General features: G+C 41.7%; 2 protein-coding genes across 2 annotated transcripts in view; one reads left to right on the plus strand and one right to left on the minus strand.

Annotated features, from left to right (window-relative positions):
- Positions 1–10,646, plus strand: part of LOC124276989 (protein unc-13 homolog D-like) — a 29,049-nt gene extending 18,403 nt beyond the window's left edge. The window contains 12 exon segments of the mRNA XM_046712642.1: positions 1,004–1,130; positions 1,436–1,504; positions 3,806–3,880; positions 4,044–4,148; positions 4,619–4,900; positions 5,396–5,536; positions 5,994–6,026; positions 6,477–6,635; positions 7,146–7,233; positions 7,836–7,998; positions 8,404–8,620; positions 9,081–10,646. Of these exon segments, the coding sequence (XP_046568598.1) occupies positions 1,004–1,130; positions 1,436–1,504; positions 3,806–3,880; positions 4,044–4,148; positions 4,619–4,900; positions 5,396–5,536; positions 5,994–6,026; positions 6,477–6,635; positions 7,146–7,233; positions 7,836–7,998; positions 8,404–8,620; positions 9,081–9,221 (1,600 nt within the window). The 3' untranslated portion in view covers positions 9,222–10,646.
- Positions 10,647–18,573: 7,927 nt separating this feature from the next.
- LOC124276991 (nuclear cap-binding protein subunit 3-like) lies at positions 18,574–27,767 on the minus strand. The gene is made up of 11 exons (XM_046712646.1): positions 27,526–27,767; positions 26,290–26,355; positions 25,969–26,066; positions 25,297–25,454; positions 24,634–24,750; positions 23,494–23,708; positions 22,330–22,519; positions 21,750–21,821; positions 20,330–20,357; positions 19,795–20,106; positions 18,574–19,223 (listed from the first exon to the last, which is right to left on the minus strand). The coding sequence occupies exons 1-10, from the start codon at positions 27,745–27,747 to the stop codon at positions 19,839–19,841; spliced, it is 1,434 nt and encodes a 477-aa protein (XP_046568602.1). The 5' UTR covers positions 27,748–27,767; the 3' UTR covers positions 18,574–19,223; positions 19,795–19,838.
- Between the last annotated feature and the right edge of the window lie 154 nt (positions 27,768–27,921).

The following is a 27,921-nucleotide window of genomic DNA, read 5'->3' on the forward strand; positions in this document are numbered from 1 at the left end:
CACACAGGTGATACACCATGCACAACTCTGTGTATACACCATGCACATGCACAACTCTGATACATGTATATCATACACAACACTGACAGGTGATACACCATGCACAACGCTGATACATGTATATCATACACAACACAGACAGGTGATACACCATGCACAAACTCTGATACATGTATATCATACACAACACTGACAGGGTGATACACCATGCACAACGCTGATACATGATATCATACATGACAGGTGATACACCATGCACAACTCTGATACATGTATATCATACACAACACTGACAGGTGATACACCATGATACATGTATATCATACACAACACTCAGGTGATACACCATGCACAACGCTGACACATGTATATCATACACAACACTGACAGGTGATACACCATGCACAACGCTGATACATGTATATCATACACAACACTGACAGGTGATACACCATGCACAACTCTGATACATGTATATCATACACAACACTGACAGGTGATACACCATGCACAACGCTGATACATGTATATCATACACAACACTGACAGGTGATACACCATGCACAACGCTGATACATGTATATCATACACAACACAGACAGGTGATACACCATGCACAACGCTGATACATGTATATCATACACAACACTGACAGGTGATACACCATGCACAACTCTGATACATGTATATCATACACAACACTGACAGGTGATACACCATGCACAACGCTGATACATGTATATCATACACAACACTGACAGGTGATACACCATGCACAACCCTGATACATGTATATCATACACAACACTGACAGGTGATACACCATGCACAACGCTGATACATGTATATCATACACAACACTGACAGATGATACAAACACAGCATAGTCAAGTGATACATAGACAACACTGATACATACCAACTCACACAGGACATACACACCACACACAGCATGGCACGCACATGTTCTTGCATGTCAGCTACTCTTCTGTCTCACCCACAGGGACATGTTCCGCCTACTAGTAAACCAGTACCAGCGCTGGTTCCAGGAATCTCTGGTGTTCTGGCTGCAGACCTTCAAGACCGAGTGCATGACCCGGATGGAGAAGGCACTGGAAATAGACAAGGATGTGAGTCGCTGTGACATATACTATTGTGTGACATTGGCGTAAATGATATGCAATTGATATGTAAATGAAGTGTGACAGCCATGTGAGCCCTGTCTGACTGGCATTAGCCCTGTGTGAATCTAATCAAGTATGAGAGCCATGTGATACCTCTGTGACTTTCATCTGAATCAAGTATGAACAATTGCCTGCTGTGTGAGCAGTGCTAATGTATATTTAAAATGTAATAATGTCACAACCATACTAATCTAGTGTTGCCTTTGAATGTTGATGTTGTAGTGTCCATCTAATCTAAAATTGTTTTCTAGGTCGTGTTGGTGACATCGCTGGTCAAATTCTCAAACTCGTCAGTGGATGTTCTCTCCTGCTTTGCAAAGGTTAGTTACCGAACCTTACACCGCATGTGAACCTCGTCTATCCATCAGAATGTAACACCTCTGGTACTAGTAACCCAACCTGTACTGATATCTGCATATTTCCCAATATAACAATCTCGCCTGTACTGATATCTGCATATTTCCCTATATAGCAATCTCGCCTGTACTGATATCTGTATATTTCCCCATATAGCAATCTCGCCTGTACTGATATCTGTAAATTTCCCAATATAGCAATCCCGCCTGTACTGATATCTGTATATTTCCCAATATAACAATCTCGCCTGTACTGATATCTGCATATTTCCCTATATAGCAATCTCGCCTGTACTGATATCTGTATATTTCCCCATATAGCAATCTCGCCTGTACTGATATCTACATATTTCCCCATATAGCAATCTCGCTTGTACTGATATCTGTATCATTCCCGCCTGTACTGATATCTACATATTTCCCCATATAGCAATCTCGCCTGTACTGATATCTGTATATTTCCCCATATAGCAATCTCGCCTGTACTGATATCTACATATTTCCCTATATAGCAATCTCGCTTGTACTGATATCTGTATCATTCCCGCCTGTACTGATATCTACATATTTCCCCATATAGCAATCTCGCCTGTACTGATATCTACATATTTCCCTATATAGCAATCTCGCTTGTACTGATATCTGTATCATTCCCGCCTGTACTGATATCTACATATTTCCCCATATAGCAATCTCGCCTGTACTGATATCTGTATATTTCCCAATATAACAATCTCGCCTGTACTGATATCTACATATTTCCCTATATAGCAATCTCGCCTGTACTGATATCTGTATATTTCCCCATATAGCAATCTCGCCTGTACTGATATCTACATATTTCCCTATATAGCAATCTCGCTTGTACTGATATCTGTATTTCCACATTAGCAACCGCCTGTACCTACATATTTCCCATATATAGCAATCTCGCCTGTACTGATATCTGTATATTTCCCCATATAGCAATCTCGCCTGTACTGATATCTACATATTTCCCTATATAGCAATCTCGCTTGTACTGATATCTGTATCATTCCCGCCTGTACTGATATCTACATATTTCCCCATATAGCAATCTCGCCTGTACTGATATCTGTATATTTCCCCATATAGCAATCTCGCCTGTACTGATATCTACATATTTCCCTATATAGCAATCTCGCTTGTACTGATATCTGTATCATTCCCGCCTGTACTGATATCTACATAATTCCCCATATAGCAATCTCGCCTGTACTGATATATGTATATTTCCCCATATAGCAATCTCGCCTGTACTGATATCTTCATATTTCCCCATATAGCAATCTCGCCTGTACTGATATCTGTATATTTCCCTATATAGCAATCTCGCTTGTACTGATATCTGTATCATTCCCGCCTGTACTGATATCTACATATTTCCCCATATAGCAATCTCGCCTGTACTGATATATGTATATTTCCCCATATAGCAATCTCGCCTGTACTGATATCTACATATTTCCCTATATAGCAATCTCGCTTGTACTGATATCTGTATCATTCCCGCCTGTACTGATATCTACATATTTCCCCATATAGCAATCTCGCCTGTACTGATATCTGTATATTTCCCCATATAGCAATCTCGCCTGTACTGATATCTACATATTTCCCTATATAGCAATCTCGCTTGTACTGATATCTGTATCATTCCCCATATAGCAATCTCGCCTGTACTGATATCTTCATATTTCCCCATATAGCAATCTCGCCTGTACTGATATCTGTATATTTTCCTATATAGAAATCCCGCCTGTACTGATATCTACATATTGCCCCATATAGTAATCCCGCCTGTACTGATATCTGTATATTTTCCCATATAGTAATCCCGCCTGTACTGATATCTGTATATTTCCCATATAGTAATCCCGCCTGTACCGATATCTGTATATTTTCCCATATGATAATCCCGCCTGTACTGATATCTGTATATTTTCTCAAAGAATAATCCAGTCTGAAATGATTTCTCTGTATTTTCCCATATAGTAATCCAGTCTGTAGCGATATCTGTATATTTTCCCACATAGCAGTCAAACAGTTACTGATATATGTATATTTTCCCCATATTGTAATCAAGTCTTTACTGATATCTGTATATTTTCCCCATATTGTAATCAAGTCTTTACTGATATCTGTATATTTTCCCCATATTGTAATTAAGTCTTTACTGATATCTGTATATTTTCCCCATATTGTAATCAAGTCTTTACTGGTAACTGTATATTTTCCTATCAGATTACGGAGGAGTGGAGGGAGATTGACTTCAAGGATCCAGATTCCGTCGTCATGGGTGTCACCAAGATCACTGACGTAAGTATTGCTAGTTGTGCATGAAAGTGACTTGTGATGCTGTTGATCACTGGATGGTCTGGTCCAGACTCGATTATTTACAAGCCGCCGCCATATAGCTATGTTTTTACAGCCGATATATCACTGGATTTTCTACAGTTGATATATCACTTACATTTTTCAGCTAATCTGTGACGGAGCCCGTCTGTATGCAGACAAGATTCACACCATCCTTGAGCGGAACTGCTACTACGACCAACAGGAAGAAAAGTTTGATGTCAATGACAGGGTATATAACAGACCTTTCACTTGCATGTTACTTGTATTCAATACTCTGCATACGATCTGACAACATCCTCACTGAGTGCAGTGAGTAGCTACCTCGTACGATGCAACATTTTGGCCCGTAGACTCTATGCCCAGTGGCAAAGTGGGTTAGATTGCTGACTTCGTGTGCTGGCGATTGGGTGCCTGACTCTGAGATTGGGGGTTCGAATCCCTATGGAACTCAACCCAGCAAAAGTACTGGAATCTGTACTTTACTGAGAAATTTGTAATCCCAAATAAAACATATGTAACATTTGTTATATTTGGGATTACACTTTCTCAGTACAGAACTGATTACATTTCAACACTTTCCAAATGACAGTGTTTATTATTCATTTTAGTCCTAATAAGGCAGGACTTGAATTGAAGGATATCCTATGCTCAATAAACTGTGTGAAAACATCTCTCTTGATATGGTTGCTTTGTGTCCAGTTGTGTATCACACTAAACAACATCGAGCACGTGCGCCAGTACCTGAACCAGCTGCCCGAGCTGTTGGAGTGGGAGGAGGTGGGACAGTCACTGTCAGCGCGCCACGAGGACGCCAAGATTGGCAAACAGTCCTTGACGACCCTCAGACGTCTGACTGCCACTGCCAACCAGGACATCCTGATGAAGAGTTCCTTCCTGCTGAGGGAGATCGCCGTCAAGATGAAGACCAACGTTCAGAAGCTCATGGAAATATTCATTGTCAAGTCACCCGCAAAAGCGTCGGTAAGTTCAGCCATGGATCTCATGATCAGTCTCCCTTGAAGGTCTCTGTGAGGTCAGTAATGGGTGTCATTATTGTTAAGTTTCCCGTGAAAGCCTTTTGTGTGTGACATGTTTCTCAGCATGTGCGTCGCCAGTCTCCATGAAGGCCTTTTTAAGTTCACTCAGACGTCCCAGTTCATCATGGTGAAGTCCCACGTATATGCCGTTGAAAGTTCAGTTATGGCTCTAAACATGATATTCGTCTGAATAATGTAAAAAAAGTTCATTATCAATAAAATATTTAACGTTAAATCGTATATGCCCATCTACTTGCAGATATGTGTTACATGTGTATGTTCGGACAGGCTGAACGCCACATTTCAACAAGGTTATTCCGGGTTGGATTTCTAAGTTGGTTGTGCAACAAGGCTGCCAACCAACTACAAGTAATATGTTTGACAAGTATACACTCTCATGATACTGTTTAAAGTAATGCCCTTTCTTTGACTTCAACAGGCTGTAGACAAGACCATCGGATACCTGTCTACGAATTTGCAGACTCTAGACGACCGTCTAATGACGTCTATTTATCCGAAGATGATTGAGGAACTGTGGGAAATCGTCCTTCAGATATTCTATGAACAGATGCAAATCGGGGTAAGTTCACAACCAACTTTAACCTTATAATGAATTATGCACTCCATTGGTTGATCGACTGACAGAGGGCATTTCAAAGGAGCGCGTGCACTTTTATGCCGCATAAGTATTGTTTGAATCCATTTTTAAGGCAAAGCTGCGTGCCACAAAATGGACGCCATTTTGTAAGAATTGCGAGCCCTTTGTCACATGATCAGTAAGTGTCCTTCTCGACGTTCCCTCTCACTCATGCGGTGTGTAGAAAGTTGATTGACCAGTCTGTGCTATGGTACTGTTGGATCTACGGTATTAATCATAAATAACGATAATAATCATAATAATCCCCATGTAGATGGACACGCATGGACATGTATACGACTGTACCCGTCAACTTCAACATAACGGCAAAAGCGAAACTGGATTTCACCGCAAATAATCACTGTTGGATTAATGTCATATTGTCTCACTTCTGTTTCAGCAAAGACCAGACTACTACGGACATATGAAAAGGGTAAGACGCATCATTATCTGTCTGTGGAGACATAGTATATGATATGATATATGGAGACACACGTACAGTTACATTTTTCCCAAAATTACGATGTATTTTACCTCGGAATGTGTTCAAGCAAGCAAATCAGAAGATCACTGCATCCCCGCTGCGTACGATGAACTCATCAACCAACCCTAACTGGTTGTAATACTTGTGAGATCAAAGTTACTTTATCCCGTCTGCGTAGAAATTGTTTATTCGTAAGGTTTGTCTGTATAAAATGAAAAAGGTCTTATTAGGAAAACTTTAAGTGAAAAAAAAACTTGAAGTGCTGTCAAAGACAACTTTGTTTTTGAACGACATGAATCCAACTTACTAGGACTATAAGTTACCTAGACTGATAGGTTTTTAAGTGCCCGTGTACCTTTGCTGTGGATACAGGCTACTGATTTTCGTGTTTGGTTTCAGCATCTGGGCGCCCTGACGTCGTTCTTCCTCAGCTGCGGGTTGGAGGAGAAATTAGCGCAGGGTGCGTCGGAAGTTCAGCTCAGGGATCGCATCAACCTTAACTGCATGCAATCCGGGGTTCTCATGCAGGAGTACTTCCAATGTCTAGCTCATGGAATGGTAAGGCTTATGTCTTTGATCTGCTGAATATGGCAAGTGCATAATCTTGGTGCTATCATCAAGACATAAATTGAGTCTTTACTAGGAAGGCCGGGATAGGATGTCCAGTACCCCATGCTTGTCAGAAGATCCCACTAACAGGCTCCGGCGGTCTGGCTGTCTTGGCTAATGCACATCATTGTATCAGAGTTGTGTAGGTCGATGCTCATGACGTCAGTCACTAGACTATCTGATTCAGACCGCTGCTGTCATACAGTTTTTCATAAAGCAAACAAACCTATCTCTCTGTCTACCTCATGTCGACAGCTAGGTGCGTTCCAGGTGTGGCTATACAGTAATACTGGTATAGGTTGATCATGTTCTTACATACGTTTGAAAAATAATAAATATAGGGCGCCCACCGTTGTCATAGTTTCCTGTCACATCAAGGGATGTAACTCATTTTCAGTATCTATTCTCGTTGTAAAGTGTGAGAGACTGCGTGATACCTTTAGGACAATGCTGTTTCAGAGCACCCCTCCGGAATACCTAGGTCACCTTGCGGTCAAGGCCGCCTACGTGGAGGAGACAAAGAGCATGGTCACAATTGCAGTTAAAGGTAAGTCTACTCTATGACAGAGTTTAAAACTCCCAAATTTACAAGCCAGACAGCCGGACTGGTAACTTTAACAAACTACCAGTCCGGATACAAGCTTGCCTGGCCTGTTTTCAATAATTAAAAAACATTTCCAACTTGCGCAAGCTCCATTCACTGTTTGTAGGCTTCGCAATGAACTACATAGCACTAACAGGCAATGCACCGAGTTTAGGTAAACTGAATGATTGTGATTGGTTATCGTAACATGAACTGTCCAATCGTAAGTAGTTTAACATAATTATCATAATACCTTAAACACCTCAAACTGACGACAAGAGAACCTGTCTGATATTATGAAATATTTACTCTTAGGGGTAAAAATACCTACCAGACCACCGGACAGGCTACTTTTGAAATTTGACCGTCCGGGATGAAAATAGACTGTTCCGGACGGTCGGGCAGGCGGGAAGTTTAAACGCTGCTATACCACCTTTCTCTGTTTTGGGGCTTACTGACCAACTGCATTCCCAATCTTCGCCGCGAATAGCTGCAAAATAGCTGATACGCCGTTCAACAATATTCACTCGCTATTTCTAATCTAACAATAAATTCTGTATTCATAGTGATGCGGGCGAGTGACCTGCCTGGATTGGACAACAGTGGCCTGAGTGACCCGTATGTCGTGGTGAATCTCCAGCCGCCCAACCTATTTCTCAACGTCAAGTCTTCCCGAACTAGAGTGATGGAGAAGACCCTCCACCCCATCTTCAACGAGTCCTTTCTTTTGTAAGTATCTTCTTTATACCTGTCATGGAAGTTTACTTCGATCACCGTCGTCAACGCTGTGTGAACCCACGAAGGATTTGGTTGGTTGGGCTGTTGTTTAATGCCGCACTCGACAATATTCCAACTGTATGGCGGCAGTAAATAATCGAGTCTGAACCAAAAAATCCAGTGATCAACAGCATGAGCATCGATCTACGCAATTGGGATATGAGAATGGAAATCTTATATAACACGGCATAAGCGCCCCCTGTAAGGACGTAATGGCCCTTTGGTATATTTCCTCACGTTCTGAAAACGTAGACAAAGTTCCCTTAAACGATGTATTAACACTGATCATATGGTTTATGATTTCAGTGACGTTTAGCTTACCAACCTAAAACACTTATCATGCTCTTCTCTTGGCAGCCCGAGTATTCCCTCTAAATTGCTGACTGAGAATGGCGCGTGCATCCTTTTCTCCGTCCTCGACCACGATTACATGGTGTCTGACGACTTCGCCGGCGAAGTGGCTGTAAACATGTCGGCGCTTCAGCCAATTAGGGGCGAGGAATACCTTGACACTACTCCCGTTGTCATGATGCCTCTGAAACGACCTCAAATAGGAACGGATGGCCCTTTCCAGGTATAGTCACAAACGTCACCAAAAGCACGTGTCTCACAGTCCCTGTACTGCATTATTTCTCATTCAGCCCAGCCCTTCTTGCGGTGCTAAAGTGTGAAAATGAAACAAGTCTAGATTTCCTCAGGGTTAGGTTCTGATTTTCTCATCATGCTGGGTCTCCTTTTCAATTTATAAGGAATAATCTATTTCTGTCAAAATTATATATATTCAGAGACTAAACGTTAGTCGAATATAATAGCAATGAACCGGCAATATCACGACCTTCATACGATTTGCCCATGTCGGGAATGGGCAAATCGTAATGGCGTATCTATACTACGGGGCTACCCGAGCATTCTATTACCCAAGGTTATAATTAACATTTGCCCTGGCATATTCTGACACGTAATTTAAAAAACCTGGGGGATACGGCCGTATACTTAATTTCCTAAATGACCGTCACGTGACTTTTTTGTTGCAGGTGTTGGAGGAGAGGAGCTCGTGGGATAAGGAAGCTAAAAGCTTTGTGACAGACAGGTTGAAATACATCACCAACCAGCCCAGAAGGCGGGAAAAACTAGGCAGCAGATCCTTGTTCTCCTTCTTCGGCCTCAACACTTGAAGCTTGGTTGATGGAAATATGGTTTCTCACCTCACATGGCCTGGTCTCTCGTGGCCTCAATGTACGCATGACCGGAAGGGCGATAGGCTGGTATAGAATAAAAGGGAGATCACTTCAGATGTAACAGAAGAGGAGAATGGAGAGAGAGAGAGAGAGAGTAACTGGCTGATTTCAACCTTGTCCGTGTAAACCCTGGACCTTCGTGTACGCTTTAAAGCCCTGGTATTGACGTGATTACTTCCGAACTGTTAAACACGTAACCTTAGCGAGGTGTACACGAGTGCGAAGTGTTGGCGTCAGATATGTCACGACTGTGATAATACAGTATAAACACACTGTGCTAAATGTTGGGACCGATACATCCACACTGCCAAGTGTAGCGTCAGCTGGGTCCACTTAGCTAACTGTAGGTGAGGTGACATTGGGTTTAACGTCGTACTTGAGAATATTCGCTCATATGACGACGTGCATGCGTGTGTATGTGTATGTGCGGCTGTTTGTACTAGCCTAGACTGAAGCTGGTTTTATAGTGCTAGCCCACTGAGGTACCATGCCGCAGTGAAGCATGAATACCCCACTCAGACACTTTATACTGACTCCGAGCCGACCAGTCCTTGTGCTAAATGTAGGCATCAGATACATTGACAATGGGTTAATCAAATTAACAATGTCGACACTATGTAGGCATCTGTTAAATGCAAATTTTGCATAATGTAGGAACCTGGGTCCCGATCCACAAAGCGTTCGTAACGTTACGACCCTTCGTAAAGTTAAACGTACTTTATCATAGGCTTACGAATGTTATAGTGCTATGAATGTTTCGTGAATCGGGCCTCGGGTTCTACCTAAAATGCACTAACTCTGCCCAACCTGTCTACATAAAATGATATCCTCACTTCCTAGATGTAGTAGACGTTTTTCACTTGATTACGAAGTTGCGGAAAGGAACACTTTGTACAGGAGTTTCTCACAGTGGGTTGTAAAACTGGAAGTCACTATGGCGAAGCGTCTCCGTTAATGATGTCTACTTAAAAAGCGGTAAATGTTACGTTCGATCGCAATTTAGGATGCCCATGGTGGTGATTGAGTGGATGAGTTTAGTTTTACGCCGCACTCAGCAATATTCCATCCATATGACGGTCTGTAAATATTCGAGTCTGGACCAGACAATCCAGGGATCAACAGCATGAGCATCGATCTTCACGAGTCCCCCATGGTCGTAATACCCAGGTGCAGTTTCTACACTGTCGACACACTCAGTATATGGACGTCTAATCATGTCCAACACAACTGATGATCTACATCCGTTTTTCCGAGTATGTGCAATATGTATATAGACCCTTTTCATCTAAAATTACTTTTGTATTGTCTCCTGTTGAACATCATATTGTGGGCATTTGCATAATAAAATCAAATAGGAATTTACGTTGTCTGAAGAGTAAATGAATATGGTTCTCCGCCGCTTTGCAATATTGCAGTAATATCACGGGAAGGTTGGGGGCCCTGTCCAGAATTAGGCTTCACATATAGGAACATGTGGGGAATCGAATCCTTGCAGTCGTCGTAACGAACGGACACTTCAACCACCGGGCTACTCCGAAGGCCTGTCTGAAGACGAACCTGCACACGATCATGTAAGACGTCAGGGAGTGAATGTTGTTTTACTTCCTTCTGCAGCATCTGGATCAACCAGTCGGCGATAGCAACTCTCAGTGGGTCATCACTCAACAAGAAATTTCTATTTCAGTTAATCGCTCACCATATAGACATGTTCCTTTTATCGTCTCATACTCTGATTGGAGAAACAGCAATCTGTTTAAGGGTTCGTCTGTGCATCGGAAGCATTCGTAACCTATCGTGTCATTCCGGCAAGCCGGATGGCGACTCGTACCCCTCCCGTGGCCATGTTCACGACTGTGCCTTGTGTAAGCGCAAACGGGCACGGAGATGAAAAAAGTCTAGGACTATTTCCAAGGAAAGATAACTCTGTATTTCCAAAATGGCTACTCCTACAAATCTATAATACAACAATGAAAGTTACTTCAAGTAAGTTTCTTATGTCGTTAACAAATATTAGTAACAAAATATTTTTATAATCACGGAAATAACAATGGAAATCGATAATCGCAAAGAAACTATTTGACTCATTTCACATTTTACTTGCGCAATTTCATTTGTTTGCCACGATTCTTGGCAATAATGGCGTACTATACAGGTACGAGTCGAGTAGTTACGAATGCATCTGAAGGTGTGCTGAAACGATGGACCCAATCAGAATTCATGTCACAATGAACCAGTCAGCAACGTGGTGTCGTGCTGGCAAATCAGCAACACTTTCACAACTGACCAATCCACATCGCTGTATTGATACAAAAGTCTATCATCCAATCAGCACTGCTGGACCAATTAACAACACTTCATGTATACGTAACTTTTTAGATACACAGTGTTCTGTTGAACAAATAACCATTAGACACTCGATCCACGAGTCATCACCGTCAACTAACTAGCAACTCTTTATTTATAACTGTTCAGTTCAGTTGAAACAACAAGGTACTGAACTGGTGACCAGACACGTGAAAATCATGGGATTTGACGTTGCGTTTAACATTATTGCACTGATCAAGTGACGAGTATGAGTGATCCGTGGTCGCTCGTGCTTGTCCGGTTGGTTCTTTAACGCTGCAATATTCCAGCTATATGGCGGCGGTCTGTAAATAATGGAATCTGGACCAAACAATCCAGTGATCAACAGCATGAGCATCGATGTACGCAATTGGGAAACGATGACATGTGTCAATGAAGTCAGCGAGCCTGACCACCTGATCCCGTTTGTCGCCTCTTACGACAAGCATGGGTTACTGAAGATCAATTCTAACCCGGAACTTCACGGGTTTGCTAGTCCGGACAACCGTCGGTTTTGGGCTGTTAGTCATTGACTGACTGACTGAGTTTGGATTTACGCCCCTTTTAGCAATATTCCAGCAACATCACGGCGTGGAACACCAGAAATGGGCTTCACACATTTTACCCATGTGGGGATTCGAATTCGGGTCTTCGGCGTGACGACCCAGCGCTTTAACCACTAGGCTACCCCACCGCCCCTGGCTGTTAGTCAAATGAGATGTCACGACACATATCCCACACAGTCAAAACATACAGACTCCAGATTAAAGAGGTGTACATGGTACTGTATTCTAATACCAAGGTGACGTCAATTGGAATAGCGCAGCTGGAAATGGAACCCAGACCTCCGGGCAGGTGCCAAACCACAGATGCAATAATTTAGTCCTAAAAACTGATGTTTTACTGGTCTAATAGACGAATATTTCTATCAATTAAATATACAAAAGGACGTCAATGCATAGATCAGTTTATTCCATAAATATTTCTGTTGAAAATGTACCTCATCTGTACAAATTTAAAATGTACTGTATAAAAAGTATCAATAAATCAACAAACAATTGTTCACGTAATAAGGCAACCAAGTACCGAAGTCGAGCCTCCTGTGGTGATGCCCTGGCATGCTCGTGTCATTTTCTGTTCCAATACCCGATCAACAGCTTCCTATTTATAACGCACAACTTGTGGACATATGCTTGCTCAGTCTTCCGATGGCAGATACTGGGAGTTTATTCCGTCCAACCATACTTAACAGGTTTGTTCACACTACGTTTCTTAGTGACCCGTGAAATCGCGACATGTGTCTACTTTTAATCATCCTATATATCTCCAGAGCAAGTATTTCGGTTACCCTGTACTAGTGAGTGAGTGGGTTTTAATTTTACGCCGGTTTAAGCAAACTTCCAGCATTATCAAGGCATGGGCCACCAGAAAGGGGCTTCACACATTGCACCCATATGGGGAAGCAAACCCGGGTCACCAGAGTGACAGGCAAACACTTTAACCACTTGGTTACCCCACGATCCTTAACCTGTACTAACCCCTGGATCCATCTCCGTGGTGCTTGCGAACACAAACTACAAACCTATAATTTTCAATACCATTTTACCGACCAAGGAAACGTCGACTGAAGTCTAAAGGATAGAGCATGGGAGCCAAAGCCACCGCCAGTTTTATAAGACATTGCATTTTTCCATCAAAAAAACGTTTTAGGTCCATATTTGGCGTATCCCTTTTATCAATACTGAATTCCTCACTTATCATATCCATTGGGACTGGTCACCATGCTTCTGACATTACCAACACCAAATTGAAGCTAGTAACACGCATTCTGATTGGTGCGTTAGAAATATTAGAGTTGCCAATCAAGGGCAGGTAACTTCAGGTTCCACGATCCATGAGAAAGGTTCGAAGGCTGAGTCACGGTTTCATGCTGGTTGGAGTGAGTGAGTGAGTTTAGGTTTACGCCGCACTCAGCAATATTCCAGCTATATGGCGGCGGTCTGTAAATAATCGAGTCTGGACCAGACAAGCCAGTGATCAACAGCATGAGCATCGATCTGCGCAATTGGGAACCGATGACATGTGTCAACCATGTCAGCGAGCCTGAGTTGGTCCTGGAGCTCTAGAGGGTGATTTTAAGCCAGCTTGTGAATTGATGATGGCCCATTTCAGTACATGTGCGAGCCCTACTCTTGCCTAGGTGCGAATCAACGTGGGTGGATGGTTGAATGGCCACCATGATAATCGGAACAACCTCCTACATCTCCGGCCTCGCATTTCGGTTAACCAATACAAACACCTGCATGGATACCCATTTCGTTTTTCTCGCGATCTCAAATTACTCTGCCTTTACTTTCATGAGTACATTTCATCTGGTCCGCCTCTAAGTCTCAGGTATAAATCGGAATGCCAGTTACAACCAGCCTCCTGTTGGGGTGACGATGTTGACAGGTCCTAACGCGTTACCTCCCTTATCCTCTCTCGATGTTTGATTGGTCACTGTTAATGGCCATCAAGGTTGAGTTATCTGAGCTCACCACAACTACTGCAATAGATCCTGGGGTTAGTAGGTATGACACAATGAGCAATGGAGATATAAAAGAGGAATCGGAACATCTATTGTTCTGATCACTTCATGGTTTTATGGACATGGCTTGAATGGTTACTTGCAGTATGTATGCATGGGTGATGGAGGAAAGTAGTATACAAAACCCAAACATATAGATAAGTGTAATATCCACTACTTGAAATCCTCAACATACTGCAGTCCATCGTCAGAACTAGTCATCATAGCAAGCTGACAAGGTAAGGATGTTATAAATCTCGCCCTGCTACAGAAGGAAAGCCAAAAGTGATAGACAAACCCATGAGCATGGTCAGCAGTTGACAAGCCTGGACACATATCAGGGAGTACCTGAACAAATCTAGGCACTGCTGAAAGTTGTGACCAGTCTGGCATGGGATGATGTATGTTGTGAAGCTCATCTGATCACCTGTCTCGGCAGGAAGAGGTACCTGATCATACTCTACAACACCTGTATTTGTACCTCACCTCTTATACCAACTATCTCAACACCTCAACAAGTAACAGATGTTATATTTGGGATTCCACTTTCTTAGTAAAGTACAGATTCTAGTACTCAGCGGTGGCTGAGCGGTCTAGGCATCTGACTTTGTGTGCTGGTGATTAGGTGCCTGACTCGTGGTGCCGTGGGTTCGAATCCTGGAGGGGGCTCAACCCAACAAAAGTACTAGAATCTGTACTTTACTAAGAAAGTGGAATCCCAAATATAACATATGTTACATTTGACCACTTTCTAAATGGCATTGTGTATTTCATACCTGAACAATTGTCTTCAACAAAAACTATTGTGAAGCACATCTGATCAGCTGTGGCACGGGAAAAGGTACCTGGCCATTCATTACAACACCTGTTAATGTACCTCCGCTCTCGTACCCATTACTCTCAACACTTGAACAACTGTCTTCCAGACATGACAAATAAAATGAACATTGAACGATAAAATGATTACCATGACAAAAAAGGTAGTCATGAAGCAAAAAGAATAATGAAAAATATGTCGTAACAACGAAGAATCTAATAGCCAAATAACCACTACACATCTTGCAGTGGCAACCTAGCACAGGACAGGCGATTTTTCATTATTAACCCTCATGTTTTAGAAACATAGGTTCTTTCTCATTTTTTCCAAATATAGAGACATCGCGTTACTCTTTCAACAAGCAATTACCATATCCATGACAGGAAGATCTACACAGTACAAGGGTACATGTATATATCTCCTAAACCATAGGTTCTGGTAACATAAAGATTGTAAAACTCAATGCTTCACATTTACATATAACAGGAGATAGTTTCCTCCTCAACACATACTTCCAATGATTCTGAAGTAACTGCTTTTGGCATACAAAGGGGAAAATATTCAGTTTTAAAATTGTGTTCTTAAGATTAGACAAACACTTGTGTCGTTATTTTTGTTTCTTGCTTGCATACTTCTATATTTGTCTCTCTGTCTTGGTCCCATCAGTTTTCATGGGTAGAACCTAACATGGGCCCCATTGCTCTAAGCTTTCTCAGCACTATAACTCCTATACTCTAAACTTGGCTTATGATAATCACAGCCCTGTTCGGAACATAGCTCTTGCATGTTTACGAGGATAGATGACAAACTCACCACTGGTGACACTGCTGCTCAATTGTGAGACCACAGTGTTATGTGCTTGCACAGCCATTATAACATTGCACATCACACTGCATTGAGCAGATTCAAAATAAAGTCATGGTGAAAATTTTCATTGGCGAAGGAGATGAAGCCAACAGTTTCGCTTCCACACTATGGATGAGATGGAGACGACTTAGGATCATGAAATGAGATGCTGCATAGTTACCATGGGATCGTGTGACATTAATCTCTCTCAGTGGACACTCGGCATTAACTGCGCTTTACACTACCGTGAGTGGTGTAATGTGTATGAGCTACACATAATACTAGGGCCATACATACTATGGTGACCTGCAGTCAGCGTATATCATATTTCCTTGACCTGTTGTCAGCAATATTGCAGCCATATTGCCATAAGCAGTTTTCAGCAACATTGCAGCCATATTGCCATAAGCTGGTTTCAGCAATATTGCAGCCATATTGTCATAAGCTGTTGTCAGCAATATTGCAGCCATATTGCCATAAGCTGTTGTCAGTAATATTGCAGTCATATTGCCATAAGCTGTTGTCAGCAATATTGCAGCCATATTGCCATAAGCTGTTTTCAGCAATATTGCCATAAGCTGTTTTCAGCATATTGCCATAAGCTGTTTTCAGCAATATTGCAGCCAAATTGCCATAAGTTGTTTTCAACTATATTGCAGCCATATTGTCATAAGCTGTTTTCAGCCATATTGCCATAAGCTGTTGTCAGCAATATTGCAGCCATATTGTAATAAGCTGTTTTCAGCAATATTGCAGCCATTCTTCCATGACCTGATTTCAGCAATATTGCAGCCATATTGCCATAAGCTGTTGTCAGCAATATTGCAGCCATATTGCCATAAGCTGTTGTCAGCAATATTGCAGCCATATTGTCATAAGCTGTTGTCAGCAATATTGCAGTCATATTGCCATCAGCTGTTGTCAGCAATATTGCAGTCATATTGCCATAAGCTGTTTTCAGCAATATTGCAGCCATATTGCCATAAGCTGGTTTCAACAATATTGCAGCCATATTGCCATAAGCTGTTTTCAACAATATTGCAGCCATATTGCCATAAGCTGTTTTCAACAATATTGCAGCCATATTGCCATAAGCTGTTTTCAGCAATATTGCAACCATATTACCATAAGCTGTTTTCAGCAATATTGCAGCCATATTGCCATAAGCTGTTGTCAGCAATATTGCAGCCATATTGCCATAAGCTGTTTTCAGCAATATTGCAGCCATATTGCCATAAGCTGTTTTCAGCAATATTGCAGCCATATTGTAATAAGCTGTTTTCAACAATATTGCAACCATATTGCCATAAGCTGTTTTCAACCATATTGCAACCATATTGCCATAAGCTGTCTTCAGCAATATTGCAGCCATATTGCCATAAGCTGTTGTCAGCAATATTGCAGTCATATTGCCATAAGCTGTTTTCAGCAATACTGCGGCCATATTGTAATAAGCTGTTTTCAGCCATATTGCCATAAGCTGTTTTCAGCAATACTGCGGCCATATTGTAATAAGCTGTTTTCAGAAATATTGCAGCCATACTTCCATGACCTGCTTTCAGCAATATTACAGCGAAACCACAGTAACATGTAGTCTGCAATATTATCGCAATAACAGTACCCCGTAGTCAGCAATATTACAGTTACCAGAGTACCATGGCAACAGCAACATTATCATGGCTGTAGCTATATAATGACAACCAACGACCTGTTGTCAGCAATATGATTGCTATACCATGGTTAAGAAGTCAGCAATTGCATATCCAGACCACAGTAGAATATGCACAAGAATATTACATCTAAATAACAGAATTAGCTTGACTGGAAGTCATGACTGAGATTCTGCCAGGTGACCAATGAGAGCTGGTTTTCCTAAGCGGTCATTCCCTGGACTGTCAAAACTCACTATAAGAACGGTGACTACCTTGTCTGGCCCCCAAACCCTTCTGGTGCACCAAACCTACATTATGATCAATGTCATGTAACAGTTCCAGAGATGCCAACCTCAACTGAAATTTTGGATCAAAAAGTATATTTGAAAAAGAGTAATGTTAACAGTACGGTAATGCAGGTTCTTCCTTCAAACATTTTCACTACATCTAGATATTAGTGAAATATGTGGTCAGAGCTCCACACAATCATAACATTGAGTGACCATGTTTTTATGCCGCCTTTAGCAATATTCCAGCAATATTCCAACAATATGAAGGCGGGGACATCAGAAATGGGTATCACATATTCGGCATGAGGAGCCACTTTCACAACTAGGCTACCCATAAAATTGAACATGTGACGAGTTCCAAAGTATTATCAGTGTACATGCAATTAATTCTTTGTCTACATCAGCAAAGATCATTAACTTCACATCAAAACTGTTATTGTATCACTGAGTAATGGATCTGTTAACACTTTATGAACTGAAAGCATGGTTCTTTGAAGAAGAGCCTCATCGTGCCAGTAAATAAAAAATTTGCCCTCCATATTATTTTATACCTTAAATAATTTGTGTAAAATAATTTGAAAAAGATAATTTAGAGGACAGGTTGTAAAAATTGGATTAAAATAAAAAATATTCTGTAATAATTGAATTGGTCAGCATCTCTGTATTTGTCACATTACAGTTAACTTCACTACTTGCTGTCATTGTCTGTTTGTTCCATGTCAGACCTCAATACCTACTTGCATCCCCACTCATATAGACAAAACAATAAACTTAAGATGCTCATAGCTTGTTACTTCCCACATTGAGCTTCATATGACTTATCTGTCATAATCCATCTGGACATTCCATCACTTAATCCAGAAGATGATGTTCATTAAAGATGGTTCTACCCAGAGACAAATGATCACATAGAATCCTGACATGCTTGTGCATCATTCAAACACCTCAATCCTCATGGCAGGATATTTGCTGTTGTCACTGTGGCCTTTCCGACCACCTAATCTTGACCGCAGGTCACTCCTCACATGTTCCACGGAACTGTGAACACCGAGCCTTGCTCTCAAGTCCCCATCACTATCATCACTCTCCCCCTCACTGTCACCGCTAGCCTTCCCTGCCGGACCCAAACGGGACATGACATTTGACCTTGGCGTCTCTTCTCCATCCTCGGACTCTTCTGAACCATCTTGTTCCTCCTCACTCTCACTGTCACTGACCAGAGGACTGGCCATTACTCGCAACCTGAGATCCCCACCTCGAGGTCGCTTCAATAACTCTGGAGAATCATCCCTGTCTTTGCCCATCTTCATCTGAGATCTGAGTGCACTACGTTTGATGAGTTCTCGGGCATCTGTCACTTTGCCAACAGGTCTGCTACGAGCACCGGCAACAACTGTCATGACACCACTCCCCTTTCCAAGTCGACTGAAAACAAAGACAATAATGTGTCTCTCAAACAGAGTGCACAGGGTTGGAACTAAAGTACACTGGAGGTGCTTGCAACTACACCTGGACCTGCAAAAACAGAATCATCCTCTCCACCAGCATATCCATAACATGCTTGAAGTCCTTAAAACCATAACATACCACCAGGTATGTCCAGTCCCAAACCATTACTTCCCGGACCGTATTCAAGACAATTTCTAAACATCCAAGAAATGTCATCTCACCTAACAGCACAAATAGAAGTTGTGACTATAACTGATCATAAGAAAATACAACCATGTTTCACAAGAAAAATGTTTGGGGTTCTTTGCAAACAATACAAATAAGAGTAATCAAAACAAACTAGACGATCTCCAAGAAGCTAAAATTATAACAAGTGGGAATTACTGAAAATATGTCACTTGTACCTGTGCTCCTTTGAGTAATATCAAGTGGTATGTTAAAAATTACCATGAGCTGGTTATTCACCAAAAGCTGGTCAAGTCTGCTATCATGTACATCGCCATTCTGCCAGGTTTGACAATCAGGTCATAACATTCTCGTGACAAACCTCTTAGCTTTTCTCTCCCTCCTCCTCATCGTCAGCGTACATCCTCATGGACCGCTGTTTCCGAGCGGGTGGCCCAAGAAGCTGCTGCAGCTCTGCCTCCATATCCATCCCATCCTCACTCCCACTTGCACCACCAGAGTTCGCTCGCTTCCTCTTGAGGGGGACACTCTGGGAAGCTCTATCTCCTCTTCCACCTCTTCCACATCTGAGATCCCCCTCTCTCTGGCCTCCCGCTCCTCTCGCTGAATTTCTATTGCATCCCTGGCTTCTTCTAACTCCTCCTCAAATGTCTTAGCACGGAATCTCTGTTTTCTACATCACAGACAAGAAGACATACACATTCCAGAAAGGTATTGAATAAGCTTAAGACATCTCATCTTTATGGCACTGGATGGATAATTAGATGCATAAGCCATCATTCCTAGGTTCAAGAAAGAAGTTATAAGAAAGAACAATTCAGGGACAATTCACTAAACTTAATAAGTTACATAAGAAAACATGATCTATAGAATGAATAAAATGATAAAATGTTTACCTTGAGTTACTGATGAGACCCTTCATACCTGGAAGTAAACAAGCCACTGTGACTGAATAACTATTTTTTAACATCAATGTGTGTTTACCCCCATGGGTAGGGAGTTTGGTTAAACGTCGATCTGAAAAGTATTTCAGTTAGATCACCGTGTGTCAGCTTCGTGTGGAAAGACTGACTGACTGGGTTTTATTTTACAATGCTTTTAGCAATATTCCAGCAATATCACGGCAGGGGACATCTGAAATGGGCTACATACATTGTACCCAAGTGGGGAATTGAACCTGGGTGTTCGGCATGACGTGCGAACACTTTCATGGTGAATCTGGATTCGAACACGATATCATAGGTTTCTGGCCTGCCTACATGTGACACCCCTGCACAGTGAAATCACATTGTATTAAGGCAGCTGGACCACCTGCCTCCCCCACCACCAATGTCCACCACCTATGTCTATTATCATCACCCTTGTGAACCTTCCACCAGCATCCAACCACCACCATACACCAACAAAACACTTGTGTCCATCTCCACAACCCAAGTCCTACCCCTCTTGTTCAGGCTCGACCATTTTTCAGACCAACAACCACCCTAGCTCAAAAACAAGCACCCATCATCGTACAAACGTACCATCATCCCTGTCAAACCAACATGTGTACCAAGCCAACATTATCATCTGAGATCACTCACCACCACACTTGTCCACCTAGCACCAACTGTGTCCACCCACCACCACCCTAGTCCACCCACCGCCTGTGTCCACCCACCACCAACCTGGTCCACCCATCACCACCCTGGTCCACCCACTGCCTGTGTCCACCTAGCACACCCTGGTCCACCCACCGCCTGTGTCCACCCACCACCACCCTGGTCCACCCACCACCACCCTGGTCCACCCACCACCTGTGTCCACTTAGAACACCCTGGTCCACCCACCACCACCTGTGTCCACCCAGCACCCTTGTCCACCCACCACCACCCTGGTCCACCCACCACCACTTGTGTCCACCCACCATCCTTGTCCACCCACCACCACCTGTGACCATCTGGCACCACCTGTGTCCACCCACCACCACCCTGGTCCACCCACCACCACCTGTGTCCACTAAGCACCACCTTGGTCTACCCACCACTGCCCTTGATCCACAGGGAGAAAGAGAAGTAAGCCTTCAAATTAAAGGAATGTTCAACATACACCTTCACAAAAAATCGTATGTTCATATCTTCACTTCCACACAAATGTCATAGCAAAAGATATCAAAGTTGTTAACCAGTTTACATGCAGTATGTCAGATGAGAGTGGTCCAGCTTCTATCAGCTATCACCTGGCAGCTAATCACAGGGCCAAAAACTAAGCTCATTCCCAGCTGAAACAGAGGCACTGATAGTCTGTTACTGTTAGGAATGTGATTACAACACCAACCTCCATAATTGGGATTCCCATATTTCCTGTAGTACTTGCTTCTGCGTTCTGCCCGAGGAAGTTTCCTATCAGCTGCAACGATAGAATCACATGAAATAGAACAATATTCACAAATCAGAAGGGATATTCCTTAGAATGCATCAGAAGAGTAATGTTTTCCCTGAAACAAAGAAAAATGGAGAAGAATATGCCTGAAACACAGAAACAGGTGCAGATACTTCCCTGAAACAAGAGACAAGACAGTATTTACCATAAGCAAAGAGAAGCGGAAAGTTATTCTTGAGCGAAAAGAGAGGATTTTATTGACGCATGAAAATGGGGCAAGTATTCCCCTGTAACAAAGAGAAAGGGTCAGGACTATTTACCTGATAAGGAGAAAGGGGGCAGATACTTCCCTAAAGCAATGCGACAAGACAGTATTTCCCTGAAGCAATGAGAAGAGAGGCTCTTCCCTGATGAGTAAATCAAGAACTATTTACAGACCTATTCCTTCTCCTGCCACTACACTAATTCCCCTATGACGAACCATTTCACAAAAGTAGGGGACAAACATGCAATGATAACTGAAGATAACCATTACCTTTCGTGGCAAAGCGGAGGAAGACGTGTTTAGCTTTAGGTGTATTAAGACCAAGCCTCCATTTCCCAGGCGGCCACGGCACTTGTTCCTTGGGTTTGGGTTTGCTGTCCCTGGTGTTGATGCTTCCCCATTCGTCGTAGTCAACCTGCTCCTCCTCTTTTGAGGACTCCGTCGACTCTGCCCTCTTGTTCTGAAAAAAAAGTATTTTTTTCTCCTGAGTGGAACGATAAGTGTGCATTTCAGTGTAGCAACACTATATCCTCAACAAAATGTTGAGCTCAGAGGCAATATTGGCAGAAGTTGACCGCTTCTGCAGTTGAACCAACATCGTTATAAGTTGACCATTGTTGCAGAGTGGCTCGTTGGTTAATGTACCCTCTTTGTCCTAGGGAACAAACTAGCACAGCGTATACATCAACCCATCTCATCCGAGGAACTGGTGGACAATGAATTTATCTTACTACACAACTATGTCTTGAGCATGCATGTTTTGGTCCAAATCAGTATAGATACCGCAATAAAGCATAATAGCAAGTGGCACAACTTAGAGTTATCCCCCTTGGTCTATTTCAATTACAAAATATGGTCAATTATCCAGAAAAGGGCATCTTACAGCATCAATTTGAGGTACACAGCTACATTTGGTATGTTGTGACTAATGCCAAAGAGGTCGTCATTTGGACTAGGAACATAACAAATGTACCTGACATCTAAGCAGGGTACAGAATGGAAAGGTTTTCTCATAATGAGAAACTGACATTCATCATGTTCATCTGTCAGGTGATATAACCTCCCTTAAAACTGTCTTTCTGCAGTGAATGCAGCCGAGCAATGTTAGCAGATATCACAACATTCTAAGATGAAATATGCTATGTATCATATGTTATGTATCATATGTAACACAATATCTCACTCAGGCGTGTGTGAATATAGTTTTATGATACAAGCAATATCACAGCAGGGAACACCTTTCCAGATAAAAGCTTCAGTATCTATTAATCATAGCACTTACCTATCAGTTCCTATTGGTGTTACAAAAAAGTGACTTCAGTGAGAACAGTTTTGTCATGTTTAACAAAACATGTTACACTATAACAGCAGGTCACTCCAGAAATATGTTACAAGCTCTTCAAACACTTTAAACAACTTGCTGAACATCTGTACCTTTCTCTTTGATGAGATATCTTCATCAGAGTCTATTTTCGCATCATCAGCTCCTGAAGTCTTCTTTTCTGCAACATCTTTATTCATTTCTTTCTTTTCAGTTTCTTCCTGTCCGTCTGTGAGAAGATCCAGCTCATCGTCTACCTCCATCTCTTGCTCCTCTCCTTCCTTCCCTTCATCCTTCTCCTTGTCTGTCACTGGTGTCTTTACTTCCCCTAGAGGAGGTAGGACAAGTAGACTGAGTGCTGTGCCAGCTATAGACTGAGTACGTTCGGTGGTCTCAAAGTCCAACTACTACATCGTGACTGTGTCAACTGATACTGATTTGTGAGTTACACAGCATCCAGCCATGAATTCAGGCTTCATTGAATAATCAATTCACAGTGCCATTTATAAAGTGTCAAATGTAACATATGTTATATTTGGGATTACAATTAAGCACAGATTCTTGTACTTTTGTTAGGTTAAGTTCCATGCGAGATTCAAACCCACACCCAGAGTCAAGCACTTAATTGCCAGCATACAAAGTCAGCCGTCTAACCCACTCAGCGACTGTGGCTTCTACAAATTAAAAATGTGTACTTTTTTCTTAGATATTTACATCAACAACCTGTGTATTGAGGTCTTCATAATGTTGGGAATTGGTTTAAATCTCATAATTGATGATTGGTTCATCACAACCGATCAACATTGAAAATAACTGGTTAGCATTATTTATCAAATCTTCCTGACTGTTTGTTAATGCACAAAAAATCTATAAAAAAACATGTAGTTCTTTGGGGTTTTTTTGTGCCAATTGTACAAAATGCATTTGCAAATTCCACATCTTTAAAGGATGACTAGTATGTTAGGAACATAAATTTCCTGGAGTCTTTAAGATAAATTAAGTCATGACTTGGAACGAGCTTGCAGTGCTTATGAAATGTTACAGACAAAACCAACCTTGTGAAAAATATTGTTAATGCAAACAAGTGTTCCAGAATTGTTTGTGTTGCGACCAATCACCGATTATTTCAATTAATCGGACCACCACTAGGTCTTCAGAAGCAGAAACAAAGCGGGAATGATCAAACGATGACTTAGACTGTTTGCATGATGGCCAGAATTCTATTTTGATTTATGACAAATGCCATTTTTTACCTTCTTTCTGTCTCTTTGATTTTCCATCTCTTGTCGCTGCCGAAGCGGGCTCTTGACCTCGACTCAGTTTGAGCAAGGCCCTTGCTGCTGTTGTGGGGTCGGCCCAGACCACGTTACCTACACACCGGGAACCAAAATATGTCACATGTTCATCTGTCAGCAACTTAAGCCACCAGTCATCAACCCAAATATTCAGCTAAGTTTAGTTAACTCATCTTTTGGTACCAGAAACAATGAGGACATTCTGATGAAAGTCATGTTAGATAGAGCAAGTGGTCTTGGCACTATCTGGCTAATTACACTAAGACTCATGTTTATTTCAGACCAAACATCTCTCAAATGGTAGAATGATTTGTTTGTTGTTTATGTTGCACTCAGTTACAGTCCAGCTATACGGCGGCGGCGGCCTGTAAATAATCGAGTCTGGACCAGACATACCAGTGGTCAACAGTATGAGCATCTATCTACCCAACTGGGATACGATAACAAGTGTCAGCCAAGCCATCAAGCTTGACCACCTGATCCAATTTAGTTGCCGTCTCACGATAAGGATGGGTAGCAGAGTCTTCAGATTGAAGAGCGAATGCTTCAAGTTTAACCACTATGCTATCCAACCTCTCCCCTATGGAGTCAAGACATCATACGAGAATATTGGTTACATACATGAGGAATCATCGATCCACTCCACGCCCCCTGGTGCGAACTCCTGGAAGTAACGGAATATGTCCTTAGTGCTCATCTCTTCAGTTCCACGGACGTGGATAGCTTCTGGTCTGACTCCTCGCTCGTCATGGCTGAAGTCTGCATCCCTTAGGCCCAGACTGGAAGTAAACAACAAACTAGTTCATGTTGGAATATACCGAATATCATTCAGTTTCAAAGCAAGTTAAACCCAGTTATAGAGATTCGGTTAAACTCACTTTGAACGTCTTGACACTGTTCAAGATATATCATAGTATTAGCTTAATAGGGAATGATATCCTAGTCACAGATGTTTACCACTTTGGTGACTCCATTGTGCTGACGAACTTTAAAACATGATCAGGGTGACTGACATCCGAGCCCACAGTTGAAGATATGACGTTAGTGGTGGACACAACTTGGCACCATGTGTACAGTGAATGCACCTCAGATTACCAATGTCTTTACGTTACAGTACAACTATACTAAACACATCAGTTTATTTCTTTAGCACCCATGGTTAATTATTAAACTCAGGGGGTTGAATGAATTTCTATTATCGACGATGTCTAAAGATGGACAGTGGTATGAATACATGTATTCATGGGTCAGGGATGCTAAACCCTCCAACTTTTATGCTATTTTAGAGTTTACCTTTGGTAGAGAGCCTTGATGTCTGCATCCACACCCTGGTTTTGTGACACCTCAATGCCAAACCTTCGAGCACGCTCTTCTTTCTTCTCCAAAGCTTCCTAACATAGCAAAAGAAGACCAACCTGATTACTGCTGTCGTCTTACATCATGTACATGCTGATGAAGTTTTATACAGAAACCTTTTGGGGCCATTTGTTTTGAGTTTTTCAATAAACTGAAACAATTAAGACACCCATACTTTACTTACAGTATCATTGATAATTAGGTACAGATGGTACTTGATAGCTGTTCAGTTACACTAAATTAAGTAAATCCACACACCTTTGATGTAAGATCAATTCCAGTGACAAAATCTCCATCTCTATTTTCATATTTCTTTGTATAAACCTGTTGGAAATGAAACATAAGACATATATCAGATAAAGTATATATCATAACAAGTACCAAATGCTCAATCAAAATCAGAATATACCTCACAGTCTGTCCCATTTAACCTGTATAAAACACTAACTCATGTAATTTGTATGCATGACATATATATCATCATCTCAACAAGAAACAATGTAATGAGTACCTTCCAGTAACACTGAAGTACAATCGGGTCTGGTAATTCCGCGCCTCCGGTAATTCTGCACAGCTGCAATCGTTTACCTTCTGTATCGAAGGTAAACATCGTCTGCTACCACATTTACACTTGAAATCGGGACATTTCTACAAGGGACTGGCTTTTAATCACTAAAGGTAAGTAAATAACAGTAATTGACAGATACATTGACAGTTTTATGAAAATTCGTTTTCTTCGGACTTATAAACCTTTTCCTTCGTTATTCATAATTGGATTTAATATGAAACACTCTTCCTTACATTGATGAAGTGATTTTTGAAAATAATCTGGCCCTAATACGCTTCCATACTTCGGATCTCCAGCTGGATATTATGCGCATCAGTTGCTGCACAGATTTACCGGACAGCAAGCGATGTCGTCAGAACGCTGGTAAGGTCAACCGTATGGCATAATGCAACGTTAGAATCTTATAGTCGTCAATAAAACTTATATTTCTAGGTAAATATGATGCATGTTTAGTCACGTAAACACAAAAAATAAGAGACGTTAGTTGCTGTGTTGTGATCAATGTGCTTAGGTGCGCGGAATTACCGGACGGCATTGTATGTCAGCCATGTTAGGCATCAGTGATAACATGTCTAATATGTATGTATCAAAACAGATTGAGTTTTAGTAGCAACACCTCAGTTATCATGATCGTGGTGTTAGCTAATTAGATTAAGTCATTAGCCCAGCTTTGCTTCAAGCTGGCAAAACGAGTTCGATTTTTCCTAGTTACTTATTTGAGGGGCTGTAACAAAAACATTGCCATGATTAGTCAACAATATGTTTTCGATCGCATTGACTTTCTTGTTGCTCATATCAATGGAGAATCGCTTTCGAGCGTGATAATTAACATTCATTTACAAACTAAGAGATAGAAAAAACAAGACCATATGGGTGTGTGTGTGGTGAGAGCTCTCAGATGATTGACAGATTATACATGCACACACCTCTGTCTTCGGTTTTGTTTTGTTTTCGGTTCCAACATCCGATATTCTCACATTAAATTCAACCTCTCCATCATTCCCAGTCTGATCGGTCTTCACGACTTCGTCAACCTCTATTGCTACTTCGGACTCTAACGAGCTATCGCTGTCGGATATTTCACCTTCTTCGGTATTATCTACACATATTTTCAAATTTGGTAAATTCTGTCTTCCTTGGTCGTCCATGTTGCTTCTAACGCGCACTGAATCTGTGGCATTTATTTCATTGGTCAAAAGACTGAGTTCCTGCTCCTAAAATCCGGAAAACATATAGACCACCAGAAATACATTTCGGTCCCTCTACCACAAAACAGTGAACGTATCGTATACACAAACAGATCTAAAGGCTAGGAATACAAG

Source organism: Haliotis rubra, unplaced genomic scaffold, assembly GCF_003918875.1.
Source record: "Haliotis rubra isolate DU_JTF1 unplaced genomic scaffold, ASM391887v1 Scf216, whole genome shotgun sequence".
Classification (NCBI taxonomy): Eukaryota; Metazoa; Mollusca; class Gastropoda; order Lepetellida; family Haliotidae; genus Haliotis; species Haliotis rubra.